The sequence below is a fragment of the Paralichthys olivaceus genome, chromosome 4 (genome assembly GCF_024713975.1).
Source record: "Paralichthys olivaceus isolate ysfri-2021 chromosome 4, ASM2471397v2, whole genome shotgun sequence".
Classification (NCBI taxonomy): Eukaryota; Metazoa; Chordata; class Actinopteri; order Pleuronectiformes; family Paralichthyidae; genus Paralichthys; species Paralichthys olivaceus.
This window is the reverse complement of record NC_091096.1, coordinates 12,446,306-12,465,644: the sequence shown is the minus strand read 5'-3', so window position 1 is coordinate 12,465,644 and position 19,339 is coordinate 12,446,306. Positions and strand designations below refer to the sequence as shown.

At 44.1% G+C, this 19,339-nt stretch overlaps 1 protein-coding gene and 1 long non-coding RNA gene across 2 annotated transcripts in view; one reads left to right on the top strand and one right to left on the bottom strand.

Moving 5' to 3' along the window:
* smtnb (smoothelin b) overlaps nt 1-19,339 on the bottom strand; it is a 47,987-nt gene that overhangs the window by 7,872 nt on the left and 20,776 nt on the right. The window contains 6 exon segments of the mRNA XM_069523715.1: nt 6,258-6,331; nt 8,434-9,018; nt 9,801-9,810; nt 9,812-9,853; nt 10,846-11,552; nt 15,091-15,190. Coding sequence (XP_069379816.1) covers nt 6,258-6,331; nt 8,434-9,018; nt 9,801-9,810; nt 9,812-9,853; nt 10,846-11,552; nt 15,091-15,190 — 1,518 coding nt within the window.
* LOC138407482 (uncharacterized) lies at nt 277-4,529 on the top strand. The gene is made up of 3 exons (XR_011240898.1): nt 277-396; nt 3,123-3,246; nt 4,393-4,529. It is a non-coding gene; the product is annotated as an uncharacterized lncRNA (long non-coding RNA).

Below are 19,339 nucleotides of genomic sequence, written 5' to 3'. Positions count from 1 at the left end.
CATGCGAGCAGGAGTAAAGACGATGTAGAGAACCATGAGAACATAACGTGCTGTAAAACGGTTTACCCTGCTTATTTGGAGTGACCATAAATCCTAGAGAAAACACCACTCCAGATATAGCTCAGACAGCTGGCCCCCTCCCTATCCACACCATCTACCCTGTCGACCCTCCTCTGTGGGCCTCCAGGCCAGGTCTCACCGGGAGGGATGCTGCCCGGCACAGCCACAGAGCTGGGATCACGGGTGGACCCTGGTTTAAGGGCTTTTCTGGACATAGACATCTGACCCATGGGACAGACTGGACTGAGAGACACTTGACCGACCAGGAATGTTTTGGGACACAACACAGCCAAACAAGGGATCTAAGTCGGCAGCCAACCAGGGAATGTGTGTGGGGTGAGAAAATCCCTGTTAACCATAGTGCTCTAGTTGTATTTAATTCAGTTTCAGAATATCACTGTGACAAAATAAAGCTCTTGTGTCAGTCTGCCTTTGTTAGTTAGCAGAGATATGCAAAAACTATTGGACAGATTTCCATGAAACCTGGTGGAAGGATGCATTATAGATAATTATGGTGCAGATTCAGATCAGGGAGTGGATGCAAGATTTTATTTTCACTTTGTTTTAACATTTTAGTTTCTATTTATCACCGAATAATTCATGGATCTTGATGAAAGAAATCCTGTTTGGGAAACTGACAATTACAAGTGTGTAAAATTTGGTGCAGATCCAAATAAAAATCGAAATCTTGTAAATTTTAAATGTGGTTTCCTAAGGGGACTGTTCCTCTTCTCTTTTTTGTTTGTTTGTTAGCAAGATTACACAAAAACTGCTGAACCCATTTCTATCAGGATCCAAGGAAGAACCCATGAACTTTTGGAACGGATCGAATTTGGTGCAGCTTGATCGCATTTATTGGGACTGGTAGGCCTTGGCAGTGGTTTGCACTGTGAGTGTCATTCAATTTATTGGTTTCTTGTAATGAGAGCAAGGCAACAACACTTACGATTCACTGCTTAGACCTATACAATGAATAGATGTCAGAAGAGAAAGAGCTAATGCTGCCAAAAGACAAAGGTTAAAAGTGATTAAATAAGGTCACCCCTCATTATCACAGTCACTGAAGAGAGGTCAGTGACTTTTACCAGAGCAGCTGATTGGCAGACGCAGCTGTCGTTGAAGGATTAGACAGGAATATAAACTCTAACCAGTTGAATAACTGAAGATAATGCCACAAATACTCAATATCCCTCAGAATGTCACCACAGCACACACAAACACACACATGGAAAAGCAAACAATCCTACAGATGAGAGCATGTGCATTGATTTATAGAACAGGAACGAAAGACCCTAAATCCCTTTTCTTGTTCTCAGGCCAGACAAACTTTTTCATTTTTGGCTACGTTTGACCCCACATGCTAAGTTCACATTCCTGCCAAAGCTAATATCAGGGATGGTAAAATATAGGCCAGGGCCACAGTTACTGTTAACCTGTGGTCATTTTTTTCCTCCACCGGGAAGTGTAGCCACCCAACGTAACACTTGTAGCAGACCTACAGATATAAGTGCTCACCAGGACACAATCAGAAACACTGCTGCTGCAGGATTGAGCTTTTTGAATAATGAAACAAGGACATAATGCAAGATTGAAACCAATGGACAAGTATGAAAGAACACCAGATGAAGAGGTGAGTGAGTAGAACATCTCGTCACTGACATGGCATAGTCAGCTGATTTGAAGGTAATATCAACACTAGAACAAAATACATTCCCATTGTTTTATCTGAAGTAAAAGAGGTCATGAACAGAACCATGAGCAGAGAACAGTACCTTACTGTCGTAACAAGAAATGTTTGCCATCAGAGAGGGAGCAGAGAGGGAACGGCAGCTTGCAAAGGTGGGTGGGTGAGAAATTGGTGAAGGCTCTGACTTCTGAGGTATGCTAATCTCTGCAGAGTCTTGGGGGCATGATATAAGATTTTCCTGGGGTATGCTTGATTGAGTATCCAGGACAGGGCTAGTTGGAGAGTCCTTGGGTGCACTGGATAGAGAATCATTGGGATTGGAAGATGAAGTATCAAGTAGTGCTTCAAAAGAGGTATCCTGCAGAGTGCAAGCTGGAGGATCACTGGAAGAAGTTTTTGTTTCACAAACAATAGAAGGCATGCTTTCTTTGCTTGACAGTTCATGGAGCGAGGGGTCAGGTAACCCCATCACCCGGCACAGGGCTTCCACTTGAGTCACCAGATTTTCTTGCTGAACCCTCAGCCTCAGGTTCTCCTCCTGCAGCCTGACAATGGCCTCAGCCAGAGGAGTCACCTGAGCTGCTGCCACCTCCAGACGGGAATTCACTCGTTTCCCAAAAGCCTGCAGGTCAGTGTGGATCTCTCCGACTGCACACCGCAGCGTTAGTTCAAAGTTCCTTTCGCAAAACTGCTCCCCTTCTTTCTCAGCCTCCTCCTGAGCGAGAAGATCTCCGATCACCTCCTCCAGGCCAGACTCGGCACAAACACTGTCTGGGCTGCCCAACGCCTCTGGAGCCTGTGAGGCTGGGAGGAAGTCCAGGTTCACTCCGGGCATGGCTCGACCAGCTACACTTTTTTTTACACGTCTCAAAAACTATAGTTGGGTTGTTAGACTAGAGAGGGTTTGTGGCCTTCGCTTCACAGGAGAGGGTAGAGGGTGCCTCTCTGTCTGTCTGTCACAGACCTTTCAAAACAATGCATGGTCTTTATACTCCCAGCAAATCTCCCCTCTCTACCAGCAAACACCCTGACCGCCAATGAGCATGCAAGAAATCCTGTTTCCCAGGCAGCAGTGGCTCCACCCCCTTATTTCCAGGTGCTGTGGACATGTCTATTTATCTCTTGCCCTGCTATTATTCCACTGAGACAGTCAGTCCTGGGACACTGGTGGAGGCCAGAGGGGGAACGGGTGGTGGCAACAATTTAAAAAACTCAGCCCTCCCTCTCTCAACTTTCCTTTTATTTACAGCCCTTGTCCTTCACACCTCCACTGGCAGGATACAGTGGGTTTAGATGTGGCTCTGGAGCAGGGCAGAGTTGAAAGACTTGCACATCAGTGTTTCACTCCTCTTAATATTGTCTCTTTTAAGTTCAGATGTACTGCATGGCTGTGATGTCAAGGACATCCAGAGGGAAGATCAGTCCATGAAGGGCACACGGTTTTGGGCAGTCTCTGTGACCAGAGAGGACGAGCAGGCTATAGGACTTCCCAGCTGTGGGTGAGGATGTTAGGAGGCACATTGTAGTCCATCCAAGATTTTGTTTAAGGCTTACTGACAAAGCAGCAGGTGTTTAAAGTGCTGTTGTGTTAAATTAAGAGCTTGTCACGAGTGTTGACAGTCTGTGTGTGTGTGTGTTTCATATTGCAAAATGCCTACTTAAGATTTACTGGCATATTGTAAATACTGCACATTCTTTATCTGGATACATTCTAATTAGAAGCAAGAGGCTTCATATGACACACTCTTCTTCTTCTGCAGTTGGTAAGTGTGTCCCTTATTCCCCTCTGGATCAATCAATAATGTAGAACTATCAATGAATCCATCTATTTAAAACTGGATTTCAATCAAAACAGACACATTCAAAGTAAATATCTTCACTTTAAAGTGAACGAATGAATGCAGAGACTATAACCCGTCTTTGTATGACTCTAAACACAGAGAGCATGAATCAGGACAGGCATTCACTGGAGCACAATGTGACAAAGGGCAACAGGTGAATCGGTTTCTTGGGGAAGAATCTGGCCTCAATGTAGAGTGGAGAGAAACATGAGTGGCAGCAGGGAAAGTGGGTCAAACCCCAAGAAGGACATGACTCTAGTCTTATCATGCATCACAGCTCTAAAGCTTCTTCTTCAGTAAAGCAAAGAGATGTAGAAGGAAGGAGCACAACAAAAAAGAAGACTAATGTACGTACACACACTATTTTCTGTTTGTGTATAGTTCTACTTATATCGGCTTGAGACTATTGTTGTGTGGGGTTGTGATTTATAAGAGATTCCAAAATAAGAGATAGTTCAGTATAAAAGGAAACAATCAGGGAACATCTAAATCTCAGTTTGCTTTAATACATCAGGAATAAGAAATTATGATTTTGACATCAGAGTCCCAAACTTAAATCTGCGACACATGTGAACTGGTTGGGTAACCAGCGTGTGTCATGAATCAGCCGCATGTTTACAATAGGGTCCTTGTTCCTCCGTGTAACATTAAGACGGCCTGTCACTGACTGTGGGCCTGTGCGACCACGCTCATGCAGCAGTGGTGTGACCCGTGGCTTGGCCTCTGCGACCACAGGGAAGAGATTAACTGTCGTGTCATCACTCTGGTTATGAAACTAAAACAAAATTTGTATTTGTGTTCAAGGCTGAGCTCAGTGGAACCAACAGCTGAGATGAGCGGGAGCAGCTGATGATCAGTCGGAACAAGAAGCATCAATAATCAGCTGCTGTTCTCACCTGAAACACGACATCATCTAACCTTGATCTTCATCATGCTTTTAGAATAAATCACAAGGGGAATCTTCATCGTTTGAGTCTTTCCACTGTTAATTCCAACAATGTTTATTTCTGTTGATTCTCAGATTGCAATTTATAGGCAAGTCTGTGCAAGAGCTGATACTATCAGCATCAACATGTTTTATTAGAATTTAAAAAAGGAAAAAGTTAGACCACCAACCTGGACCACCCAACCAGATCAGAGTCACAGACAGGAACCACTGTGGCCAATAAACAACCATCAACAATGTTAAATAGCAATAGCTAGAGTTACATTAACGCCACATGTTGCACACTCGCCATGCTATAATGAACACGTAGTGTAGACTAATATGAGGGTTTTTACATAAGCTACTTTAATATGAATCCTCCCTTGACGTGTCACTTCCTCTCACACAACCTTGAACTTAAGCAAAACAAGAGAAAGTCGGGGTCAAGTGGATCTCAGGATCGGTCTGAAAGTAACCGAAGTGCCTCGTCGTGGCTGATACTCACATCAGTGTCTGTTTTTACATTCTAATTAACCAAATCACTCAGGCTCTGTCTGACAAACCTCGCAACAAGTAACAGAAAGTGATGAAAAGAGAGAATAATTTTGTAGTCTTGTGGTTTATCAATGAAGAAACTATTTCAAATTGTGATGCAGGTCTTTTCTTAGCATGATTTAAAATGCATAATATAACACATGTTATCACTCACACAGAGACATTACCTGCATGTCGTTACGGTGATGCTGTTACAGTCAATTAAATATAAACTTCATCTCCTCCACGATCTTTGTCTTTTTTTTGTGCAAAATCACTTTCTTCTCTGCTGCAGTATCTTAGTTGATAATTGACCCTGTGTTTCTACATCTCAACAAGGATCCTAACTGATAGAAAGGGCTTCATTCCAACACCTTAAATCCTCCCTGCAGCAACTTGGTGCCTCCTCCCAGCCCTTATTAACCAGATCCCTGATCGCATTACCACGTTGCTGCTGTGCTCGGCATGGGGGTGATGGAATACGCAGCCGGTAAAGAGTAAACAACGCTCTTCACCCTCCAAATCCCCTGCTCTCCATTCATGAGGACGCTTCCTTTCTTGGAGGAGCAAGTAAGCTAAGGAGTGAGGCAAATGGGAGTGTAGACGTTCTTCTTAACCCTCAGAGGTCACTGTGAGATGCCTCTTTCTACCATTAGCAAAGACAACCCTCACCAAATCAGAATGCACTTGGCGAAGTGACGAATTATGAAGTACTTGAGCAATCATGCATTTTAATGCAGCTGGACAGTAGTTGGTGTAGATAAGGAGAGACAGGTGTGATTTAGGAAACATTTCTCTGATAGGTCTCAGTGGGCATGGTCTGCTGAGAGAAAAAGAGGACTGCCCCCTCCCTCTCTCTCTCTCCTTCACAGACCCTACAAGGACAGATGTGACTGGCTACCCACTCTGTGTTTGATAAACACTGTGCTTCCCTCCTCTCACTCCGTTTCTCACACTCTGTCTGCCTTTCATTGTCCCGACTTGCATGCTTTTCGGGCCTTTATAGGTGATTGCTCAGATGGAGACGCAGCAAAAAAACATGGACGGAATTCAACTGAATGAGTTGGAAATGAAACAGTACATGAAAACATTTACAGCATTTATCTCTAATTAGAAGGGACTGGAAACAGCTTTTGTTTAAAGTATGTTTGACAGATTCTGTCAAGTTTGGGATCTTTGCCCAAAACATCTTTCCTGAGGCAGACTGTACCTTGATAGAGGATCCAGAGGAGAGGCTGGATGAGGAGATCTTGAATGGAGTTGCTCTGAGGCCAAGGGTCAACTCTGAAACAGACACAGAAAAGTTATAAGATTTACTTGGATTTGAAATATTACACATTTGGTCCAAAATTCTGGTATTGATTTAATCCACAGTAACGGGATGATTTAGAACCAACTCCAAGAAAGGTCCTAGGGGCCCATATGCATGTGTACGGTTGCTATGTGCGCCTGGCTTTGAACTGGATTGGTGGTAGCATAACTCAATTACATAAGCTGCCATAGTGTCATAAACAACAGGTTCTCATGTCTAATGAGAGACAAGTGAGAAAATATATCACTTCTCACTTTCTTTGCCTCCAAGAAAACGCACGCACGCACACGCACACACACACACACACACACACAAGCTATATCATAAAATCCAGGAGTTGTGCACAGTGTAATTTGGTAGGTGCAGGCAGGTTCCCAAAAAGGAGCCCAAAACCATTAAAGCAAATTGAGCTGAAAAGAAAGTGAGTGATTCTCGCAGAGGAGCCCAGTGGAGCTGCCAGAATCTGGCCTGGAAGGGGAAGGGGGGCCAGGGTGGTTGTAAGAGGTGAGGAGGCTACAATCGCACAGGTTCAGCTCGAGTCTTAAATAAACTGTTTGGGTTGGAGGTCCCGGTTGCTGTGAAGAGCTGAAACCTAAGACGTCTTGTTTGGACAGACCGTAACAGCAGCTGAAGCAGCTTTGCTCCTGAAATGGACTGAGATTCACGTGTTCCATGCAATTAATGAGTCCCTGCGGGTACTGTTTGCACTATGAGTACTATATGTACAGTGTAGGTACAGTACGTTACAAGAACATTATGTAATTGTGAGACTGGCCGACTGCTCAATATGTGGATGAAGATTTTAGAATATTGAAACCAATGACCCACATGTCATCAAACACGTATATAAGCACTAAATGTGAGTTTTTTTTAAATCTAATTGATTATGACATGACAAGTGGATTCACCAGGGCTTTGTGATATGGACAAAACATTTTGTGTCTGTAATTATCACGATAAATGTCATATTATTTCTCATTAAGTTTTGAGAGTGATTTTTGCTCTGGAGTGAAGGTTGTGGTTTTCAACAGATTACGATGAGGTAGATCAATACATATTTTGTCATACTGTCATCTATTATAACTGCTTCTTAGAAAAAGGGGACAATTGTTGTAATGTTTTACCATTCATTATCATCCACATGCCCTGGTGGTCTTGGGTTAAGGTGTTGACCACGAACCACAACATCCCTGATTCAAGTTCCAAGTCAACAGGGTCAACATTACAGTGTTGGATGAGAGAAACAGGTGCTGCAAGAGGACATTTGTCCTCATTTCCCCTATTTGTTTGTCCTTTCTCTACTATTGACTCACTACTTCAAGCAAAAATAAACCAAAATCAATGAGATATTCCATTTATGGACGTGACTGATGAAACAGTGTATTTAATCTGAGGACCACTGGGTCATCCATGACAGCGGTTTCTATTTCCTAATTTTTCCCAAAATGTTTGTCTTCTTTTATGAGCATCTCAGAAAAAAATATGAAACTGCTGCTTGTTCGTATTAAAGAAGCAGCAAGTCTTACACATCATCTACTGTGTTGGTTTTGTATCACTGTAACACTGATACTATTCAGCTTTGTCTGAGACTCTTCTTTTGTCCTGATACACTCTGCTGTTGACTACTGACTTCGCCCCCTCCACACTGCAACAACTTGCCCACGATATAACAAATAACCTTCAGTGTACAACCATGCTGCTTCATACAGCTATCCCCACTCATCCATGCTGCTTTGCTTCGGATCACTGAAACCATTGTCATCATCCCACTTCTGACCGATTCATATGTCTCTGCCGTCTCCCACAGCGACTGGGATTCGATCAAGATCTGAGTGTTGATAATAGCAAGGAAAGACATACAGTGGCTAAACAAGGATTCATAGCTCCAGGAACACAGTCGGCTGCAGCTTCACATACTCTACCTGCTCCATAAAAAGCTTCAAAAGTCAATGAAATAAAATTTGAATGAAAAACTTTATTACATTCAATTATGATTCAAACTCAAAAAGCTATTTCAGCACTGAGTGAGCTACAATACAAGCAATTCCTTCTGCATTAAGGTTGATGCTCCTACCTGGTCTCTGCCCCAATGCATTAGGGGCCATGCGTGGGGTCATGTTGGTGATGGGGACGATGCTGCCCCTGGAGGAGGCTGTAGAGGAGGTGGTGGTGCGCCCATCCTTGATCTCAATGGTGAGGAAAGTCTTCATGTCCGGGTCTGCCTCTCCCTGGGTGACCTGCTGTCCAGCTGCTCTCCCTTGGGTGCTGTTGTCCTCCTTTGAGTTACTGTAGGCGTGCACATCTTTTTCAGCTGGATGCCTCGTCCCACCCACGGAATCCTGCGATTGGCCAGCTGCAGACAGAGGTTTGCTGGCCCCTCCTCTTGGCTGAGGTGCAGCCTGACTTTGAGATGCGGCAGATGTGTGAGAGGTGGAGTCTCCAGATGTGCCGAGGGATGCTGCTGTTTGTGTGAAGCGCTCAGCGGCTCTTGAGAAGTTTGTCTGGCCGCTGCTGCCGGTGGTCGCACCGTTTCTCAGAGGAGCTCTCTTCAATGGTGGGACGTTTGGGCTCTGGCCGGACTCTGTGAACTTGCGCATTCGATCACGTACAGAGTTGGTCTTGTTGAATTGTCCCAATACAGCTTCTTTCTTCTCAGGTACTGCAAAGACATTATGGAGATAAGAAGTTTAAAATACAGAAAAACACTCAAACAAGATTAAAATACATCAGAGACACAGAAAGGCTAGACCCACTCCACCATCTCCTCCACCTCAAAAGCCCCTAATAAAATCCCTTTCCTCTTTTCATCCTCTTGCTAGGTTTTGTTCCAGACCCTTTATTTTGGTTGACTAACCCCCTCCCCCCATTTCACCGTCTTACAGTTGCTAGTTTTTGGACTTTTCAGGACATGTTTTTTCCACTCATGGACATTTCTTTCATTCTCTGATCCTTAATACTGTCAGATACCATGAACAAAGCTCAGGATTTGGCACGGAATGTCCAATGGAAAAAAAGACAAATAAAAAATGTGATTAGAGGAGAAGATATTCACTGAGGTCATCCTCACAAAGATGAAAACCACAGTTTATAGTAGAGATCCACTCTAGCACAGAGCGTGGTCTCGTAGAAAGAGAGAAAACGGTGTATGTTACAAAATGCTCTTTCCGCTCTTTCAGACCTGTCTCCTGTAAGTGGCCCTACATGGTCACACTGATGACTGGGACTGTCTCTATATACTGGGTTACTACAGACTGTGAATCAACTGGTCTGACACTTGAAAATGGCAAACAATTTTCTGGAAAAATAAAAAACTGAGATTGAGATTCAGCAAATCCTTATACTTTAAAAGTTGGAGTTTTACTTTATAAATGTCTTTAAGGATTATCTGAATCATGTTGATTAAATCAGATCAGGATGAATAGAGTTGGACTAGTTTCTTACCAGAATCCTTCTTTGTCATGAGTAAGAGGAAGAGGATCTCTGTTAGCTGTTATCTATAAAAGGAAAAAACAAAGAAACATGGCAACACAGTGATTAGAGGAAGGAGAGAAGATTAAGGGTCAACATGCACTGAGCCTGGATTGATGAGCACAGAGCTGCTCCATGTTTGACAGGGCAGTAATGGACATTCATAACTGATAAGAGACTACATGGATGGCCATTGTGACACACACACACACACACACACACACACACACACACACACACACACACACACACACACACACACACACACACACACACACACACACACACACACACACACACACTTCTAAATACAGAACTGGCCATTGGTGTTTTCATTATGTAACATTTGTGTATAGAGTGAAGCAGTGGCCTCTGTTCTTTTTTTGGCAGCTGGGGCTGTGATGGGCCCCAGAGTGTTTACATTACTCTCAGGAGACTGAGCATCCACGTATCTTGCAGGGAACAATAAAAGAAGTCCAGGGCCTGCCTTGGGTAAACACATTTAGATGAGCGTCAGGATGCCGTCATGATGAACATGAGCCCCCCCACCCTCACCCCCCAAAACAGTTGACAGTCAGCACAGAGAGGGCTGCTTTGTGCGTTTGGGGGGGGTTGAGTACAGACAGACCCTCTGGCCCGTAATGCTGCCTATCCCTCTCTGACAACAGGTGAGGTTGTCATGCCGCTGAGGTGAAGCAGTTTGTTTGTGTAGCCAAGTAACAAAAGTTAAACAGCTCCAAACAGGAGCTGAGCATGGTGAGTTTGTGGATGCTGATGTGACCTGTGTGTCACTGAAGAATGGAGTGACGGGGTTTCCTTGTCAGGGATTATGAAGTGGAAAAAAAAGGGGGAGCACATGGACTGTTGCTGCACGTGACTGGGGATGTGTAGCTCAACACCACGCTCTAGTGGTGTAGTTGTGTATCGTTGTCACTCAGCTAGCTCTGAGTGTCCTGAGATATAGTGTGCTCTAGACTCAAATCTACATTCATCTCATACAAGGACAGCATACTCTTACCTCTTGTTTCTGGAAGCCGTTCAGCCCCTTCATGCTGTCACTGAGGAGTCCATTCGCAGGACTGCTCCGAGATAAAATGGCCCCATCAGGCTGATCCTCATCATTGTTGCTATCCTGGCTGGACTTAGCGTCGAGGCTGTCAGGTTCCTGGCTTCTGCTCTCGCTTTCTGAATCTGTGCTGTAGGTTGAACCACTCATGGCTACCTCCACTTCCTCCCCTGGACCCCTCTCCTCAGATGACATACTCACACTCAGGTCAGACGTCCTCGAGTCAGTCCGTTCCCTTGACAAAGGACCAATACTATCAGAAGTCCCAGAACCCAGACGGGGTCGGACGCCAGAGTCGGAGACATCTGAGCCAAGTCTCTGTCTGACATAGGACAGGGAGCTGACACTTTGCTCCGATGCCCCAGAGTCCAGCCGAGCACGCTGGGAGGAACCCAGGCTCCTGTCGGAGGCTCCAGAGTCCAGCCGGACTCTGTAGGCTGAGCCCAGACTGTTCTCTGAGGCCACAGAATCCTGATTGGACCTGGACAGCACCGAGGCCACGCTGCGATCTGAAGCCGAGGAGTCTGACCTCTGACGGTGAGACAGAACCAGGTCGGGCTCTGCAGTCATAGTCTCTCTCTGAGGCTGGATCAGCAGAGGTCCAGGGCCATCATCCTTCACCAGGTGATCGAGAACCAACACCATGCCTGAGTTGGAGCCTGCAACAGAAAACATCAATGAAAGATGAGCAGTGAATACCTCCCTGTACCACGTGCCTTTTCTGAAATCATAAAAACTGATTCTTCATCTTACATGGGTAGTAAACTAAAGTGACAAGAATGTATGTGGGAGGACGTGAAGTCAGAGACTGAAACGATTTAAATGAAATACTTCCGCGGCTCTAGGGCCCCATGAGAGGCTGGGGCCAGAAAAAAATCACTTGGGATCACAGAGCAGGCACGTGGAGACTTGAGAGGATGTAGGCATTTCCTCTAGACTGGCCTCAGTTCCTGAGCGAGATCACTGAGATTGTGTTGGTGGGTGTGCATACAGGAGGAGGAATGGCCATGCGGTGTAGCCATAGTCATGGAGACCGAGTACAAGGAGTCAAGGAGGAAATGGGGTGAAATAGAGACCAAGAGAAGTACTTCCCTTTCCCCTCTGTCCGAGCTCCTTAACTACTACTTCTCACCCCAGGAAACCACACTCCAAACAACACAGCGGTGCCCACATTCTCTGTCTGCGATCCTCTCTACCTCCAGCTCCCCATGGTGCATCTAGTGAACGATATGTCTGAGACTCTGTATGCAGCACAGATAACGAAATCAGAGAAGTTTATCAGATTCCCACATAATACGTGGAGACACAGACGCATGAAAGCACGTCTGTATGACCCATGTCTGCACCAACTCGTACTCTGAAACCAAGCGGAGGTTCACCAAGTGTGCATGGCTCTCACTTACAAACCAAATCAAAGAGAAACTCCCGTCTGAGCGGCAGCCACAGCAAACTCTTTCAACTCTGAGCTGAAGGTTACACATTCTCAGCTTCATTTAAAGCAGCTGATCTTTTCTTGGTGTTTGTTTTTTTTATTTGTTATCGTGCACACCTCCCCAAAAACTTGCCAAATTGTGCACAATCAATTTAAATATGGCAGCGGGTTGTTGATTAAACAGACCAAGATGATTATGAAATATGGTCTGAATGGAAACGTGATTAAGAGACACAACAGCTACTATGTGTCTCACATGTGACACTGAATGGTTCACTAGCAGCAGCAGCAGCAGCGTCTACGTCTAATGATGCACTCAACCCAAACTCAATTACTGGTCAACTGTAACTGAAGCGAGAGCAAAACACTGCTTCTCCTACAAACTCTCATGTTATTGTTCATATCTTTTTTCTTTGCCATTCACCAACTGTAATGTCCATTGTGTAGCAATTTCTGGGAAAATCCCCCACTGCTGCTGGACTATAATGAGAGGTTTGCTTTTGGCTCCAGAATAGAAACAAATGCTGAACTTGTGCACTCTGCTGCCAGTTAATATATAGAGAACAAACAAAGGACAAGGGTTTTCTTTATATATCTTTAAACTCAAGCAGTGACCAAAAAAAGCACGTTTGATCTCACTGCCAACGGATCAACACAGGTTTTACCAACTTGACCAAAGTAGATTACCACAAAACTGGGTGGAAGGATGGGACATGGGTCAATAAAGAACCCAATAAATTTTGGTCTGGATCCACATCATGATACAAATATATATTTTGCTTTCGATAGGGCAGTTTTTTTGGACGTTTTCACCAAAGTGTCAGAGAATAATTCATGAATCTCTAAAAATAAAATAAAAATTAGGTATTTTTACGGGACTGATATCTATGCTTGTGTGCAACCTGGTGCAGATCCAAACAAAATCTGGATCTAGCGGATTCAAAAGTTGTTCAAACAAATAGGGCTAGAAATCTGGACTACCAATGTGTATCTGAGACTATATGCATTCAGAGGGGCATCAACAATTGCATTATATCTTCAAAAGATTTAGAATCCGTCTAAATTAACATGAAGGATTTGGTTCTAGAATTTAAGGAGACTGTTGGGCCTTGGTGGCGGTATACTTTCTACAAGTTATTGTTATACATCCTAAGGGTTAATATGAAATATTTATTTATCTAATGACATCAGTGGAGAGTGGTTGAGTAATTAGATTTTACATTTTCACTGGGACAATAAAAGGTCTCATGCAGCTGAATAGTACTACAGCTGCACACCAGGGTGTTCTGATTTATATGCATGACAAGCGGCCTGATATTAATGGTAATTCATAAGATGCTCTTGTGCTCGGACCTGTGTGAATTTTGAATTTGTATTATTCTCCAACTCGAGCAAGATTCTGTTATGGGAACTTGAGAAACGTAGCACATTCCACTGAGAGTCTCTGCAAACATTTCATTTCCTAAATCATAGCCTTACCTGCTACAGTTTGCACAAGAATCCTGTACAGCTGGACGTACGGTCATTGAGGTAAAGAATGTAAATGTGAGCCTTTTTTGTCCAAGAGGTAGAGGCACGTGTTTGTCTCACGTTCAAAGACCAAGAACATTCAGCTACAATCATCCAAGTTAAACTTCAATTTTCTGCTACTTTCACTCTGCTGAAAAACACATGAACCACGGGCCCACCCCGGCTACACTGTCCTCTCCCGACCACAAACGTCCTGTGTCTTGCTCAATTCGTGTCCTCCTATGCTTTTCTTCGGTGGTCTTTTTCTGTTCACCCCAGCTTCACCCTGGTTTAAATTGTAAAGCAGGGATAAATCAGGAACACTGGGAAGTTTGTGTGCCACGTCAAACCAGCCTCAGCTCTGTTCTGGTATCAGCTTTATTTAGCAGAGGTGTGGCTGTTAGGTTTCCCTCCGTTGCTTCCCATAACCCCAACGCCAACAGTCCAGGGTAAAACCAGGCCACACAGAATGGCATTATCATGGCCTCTCGAGGTCAGCCTGGTCTAAGCTTAGCTACAATGTTTTATACGTTCAATTGTGTGTCGTAGATGAATGGGATTGTCCAGTTAACGCCTGAGGTGTTTGAAATGTTACAAATTTCTGTCACGACATTTATGACCCATCAACAATGCACGTTTGTCATTTTACAAGCCGTTCATCATCAGCTCTGGTTCATTCGCCTGCAAAGCTTCAAGGATTCAGGTGAAGGAAGCACGTTCATTCGCTCCTGAAGGACTGCATTCATGCTACTTTATTAATGGTAACAGAGCGGTTAATGAAATTACCTCACACTTAAGAAGCCAAAGTCATTAAGCCTATGGCTGTAAGTGACTCCAAACAGTTAATAAAGTCAGATGAAGGAGCTCAAAGAGTCTGAACTAATATGACCTCTTGACCGCCACCTCGGGAGAATGGCTTCTTTAGGCTGAATATTTTAACAGGCAGTGGGAAGGAAATTGCATCAAGACCGATGTAAGCAGGAGCAGGTACACGTAACAGAGGTGGTCAGTGTTGGCTTCACGTCTGCAGTGCTGCTTACCCAGATTAAATCTTTAGGCGACTGTTTACAGTGTATACAAGCTTTTGTTATTCAATGACCCAGAAAGAGTAGCATGTCCAAACATGCTCTAAATGTCACGTGTTTATCCTGCAGACACATCACATTAACACAAGTATTAACGCAGCCAGTCGAAAGATGGAACAACTGCTCCGGGAGAAGTCCTGCGCAGTTTGGTGGTGAGTGAGTGTTTCTCACCTGTTCTTTGCAACTCTCTGCTTTGTTGCGTCTGCTGGCTGTGCTGCAACTCCCGGATCTGAGATCTGACACGGTCTCGATCACTGTGATTCTCCGTCTCCTGTGAGGAAAAAAAAACCAGACAAAAATCACACATGCTGAGTGCATTTCAAGTTCAGTATATTTTGTATATCATGCACATATTATCATATTTCTGTATATATTCTCAGTTTTTTTATTGTATTGTTAATTTTCTATTTCCTGGCCTATTTTATTTCATTTTATACTTTCGCCTTTCTTCTCTCAGATCACAAATGTCTTCAGCTATTTCTTAGGACAGCATCCAGTTACTACTGTCAGCCCATTTGTCCAGAATAAAAATCACTTCTCTGATCATCTGTTTGAGGACAGATGGTGATAACAAAAGTTTTTTTGTAGGAGGTTGAGGTCAAATGCTCCAGCCATGATGAGCAACACGTTTGGCCAGCTGGCAAAGTAAAGATCTGTTTTATTTGTCATTGTATATGTCTGAGAGAGACGCCCTGGCAGTCAGAGGAGCAAACATGTAGATTCAACAAATGGCTCAATGCTGTTATATCCTTCATTCATGATCTGAGGTGAAGGAGGAAGGCTTTAGCTTGCCGAAGAAGTCATTTCAGAATATCATGATGATGGCAAATTAAATGTCAACTCTGGTGTCTGACCTTGAGCTACTCCACAGGAGAATCAGCTGCACAAATAAGTCTCCTCCGAGCACGTGTGCACACACTCTTTAAATCACTCCTCCACATATTCTTAATCCACAACACCCTGAGGACTAAGAAACTTTTCTATTAAAGGGCAAAAAACTCAAGTGGAGTTTAAAGTGGTATGCATCATTCTGTAACCGTATCACGGCACATAATCTGCTTAAAGGTGTTTCACAAGAGGCATCTGGGTTAAGAATAGACCAGCACACGTTTGGGTGGATCCTGGAAAAACAAACAGGTCATGGCCTTACATACTGAAAATATAATAATACGTAGACCAGATTTACAGCCTGACATTACTGCAAAAAGCTTCTGAATACACATTCACAATCAAGTGAGCAAAGAAAGCACACAAACACAATCAGTTCTCCATGGGTACACAAGGTGACTTAACAGGAGACTGGTACAGTTGTCAACAGCAGTGTTGAAATCTTATAAATCGCACCTTTGTGTCTTTGTGTTTTAAAGGTTTCTAATCAATGCAGTGTGTGATCAGAGAGAGGCAGAGAGTCAAGGTGGAGACCAAACACAAAGCCCGTTCCAACTTTAAACACAAGCGAGAGGCAGAGGTGTAAAATGAGACAAGGCCTTCTGCTCCACTGACTGTGACCTTCCCCACCTTGAGCAGATTACAGGGCAAAGAGGCTCAATCACCGAGGAGAAAATGTAATCAGACGCTGTCGCGGGAGATGGCAGCTCAAAAAGGAAAAGGTGAAACTGCTCGGGTTAACAAAGACAGATGATTAAACCTGCCAAAATATTTACTTAATAATATAAGGTAAGTTGTTTTGCTAAAGCTGTCAAAGAGACAAAAGGTTTGCTAAAAGGCAAGTTAGAGAATACAAAAACTAAATATGTCAGATAAGGTGCTTTATATTGTCCCTGTTTTTCCCATCAAGATCCATGAATGAATGAATCTCTGGGAATCAGTGAAAGGTCAAAAATGCTTTATCTCACAATGTTCCGGATCCGTAACTAAACTTGATGGGTTCTTCCCTGATGCTTCAGGAGTAAATACAGTACAATCAGCATCACTCTGGGTCAAATGAGAAATGAGTAGACATGGGTTTTTGTTGGCTCTGGTGGCAGTGATGGAAAAGTGACACCCACGACCACAAGGTGAAAGAGAGCACCTGAGTTTTTAGTGCATTTGTGATGTCAAACTCCTCTACTGGCAATAGGAAAGGTTTGACTCCTTTTTTCAGTCAATTGACTTTTTAGCGGCTTAAGCAAGTTTAAAAAAAACTTATGTATACCCACTATCAAAGCCAGAGTGTGGTGCTAGAGATCAGACTCGGGCATATACAATGTCATGGGCATGTCCTCAGACCAAAAATCGCCCTAAGATGACACCGCCTGGAAAATGCAAACAAGGTCGGCCCAAAACAGCATAGCGGCGAACAGTGACGACCGAGCTGAGAGAACTGGGTCTGACATGGGGACAGGCCCAACACGTTGCCAGACAGACCCAGATTAAGGCAGGTAGCTGATGCCTTATGTCCCTCAAGGGACAGGGAAGACTAAGCAAGTAAGTTCCTGATTCAAACTGACACCATCTTTCCATGAGTAGAAAAAAGGGGCAGCACAGATTTAAGGGTACAAAAATGCCATTTCAGCTTTTCAAGACAATGGTTAATGTTGCTGATGCAGTCTTGGAGACCGCAGGGGAAAGCGAAAACGTTTGAGGAATGCTGCTTTAATGAGTGATCCCAGTGTCTGATGAGGACACAGCCAGTCAGCACTAAAGACTGGAGGCACTACAGTGTTATAATGTGAGGAGGTCACACACTGAGGACACTTCTTTAGAGGAGTCACTCAAAGAGTCACCAGGAGATAATTGTGTTTGAGCCATAAAGACAATTAGAGAGAACGAGTCTTTCCTCACCCGTTGCTCCTCTCACTGTGCAGCTTCCACCAGAAGTCAGACAGACAGCCGTCATTTCACAGCTCCCACCAAACCACAGGGAACATATTTCTCACAGACAGTGAGGCAGAGGGAAAAAAGGGAAGATAAAGTTGAACTGGAGACGCAGACCAGAACGTGGGACCTGCTGCCAGCCACCGAGCTGTCATTAGCGGCTTCGCCCTGGCCCCAACGTTCGGGGGACCTGACAGAGTGGAACACCGACGCCGTCCCACTCCGACGCTCGTCCTAACCACTTGCCCCAATCTGGCCTCAGGAGGCCTCTTTGTGTTGAGCTATAATTGCAATATCTAAAACTCATAAACACAAAAACAACTGTCCTCTCTCGTGACCACAGCGAGGCGTGGGCCATCTGGACTCCTCTGAACCCTCAAAAAAAAAAACAACAACAATGAGGCAGAGGCTGAGCCAGGGCTGAGGTTACACACCTCCTCCACCATCAGTTCAGAGAGTAGAGTTTAACAACACATTGGAGTTTTAATGCTCCATTTTTCCATGAAAGTTAAATTCATCAGTCCCCATCATTGGTGAGGTCAGACTCTGAGGGTCTTCCACCATCTCTCCATGTGGAAGAGAGACGACAAAACCTGGCAGCTCATTTTCCATTACTGCAGCCGGAGGAACCACACACTCGGCTCACCTCCAATAATTGAAATAAAGTAGCTGGAATGAAGTAGCAATCATCTGGGTATCACTCTCACACAACCAGTCTGAGGAAACCCACAGAAGTCAGCACTGAGCCTCAGTCCCATCTTTACTTACTGCAAATCACCACATGCCACTCTCAGCTTTTCAAAGTGGATCTACTGTACTTTTTCCAAAGTCGGACCTATTGCAACAGCTTTAAGACAATTTAAGCTTTGCTTTTCCTCAGGTTTCGTCTTGCAACACATTTATGATGAGATCAGGGAACAAACAAAAGTCTGTCTGCAGCTGCAACACCCGCCCAACATGCAGCCTATCTGTGCTCTCCCAAAACACCCAGATAACATGCAGACCTGCAGCCTCAAAGAGACAAGTTACCAAAACACATTTAAACAAAAAAAAAAGATAAACAATACTCTGAAGTTATCTCATTTTGTTTTAAATTCTTTCACTGCATTATTTCCTGTAAAGTTCTCCAATGAGCCAGTTTATTATCATGCATTATTAAGGTCATTTATAGCCTGTCAGCTGAAATGAATTAAAGGTGAATTAAAAAAAAACAAAACCTGAGAGTTAAACAGAGAGGGAGGCACATCCCATTATTCTTCAAACAGACATAATTTAACATCTGTCTACATCTGTTTCTGTCTAACTGTTCTTTTAGTAGGAATAAAAAGACGAAGAAAGTCTGAGGAGCATTACGTCTGTGACACACAACAGCAGGAAAATCAAAGTGACATTTACCTTCTCCTCACTGGACTGACTTCCTCTCCCTCAGCAGTTACCCTATCGGAGTCAGGACGTCCACTATTCTGCCACTCTACTCCCTCAGCCACATCATACATACTCATACACACACACAAAATACCAACAAGCCACTCCCTTGACTTCCCCTCCCTCCCATTCTGTCTCCACAGGGACCTGACCCCCACCCAACACACACACACACACA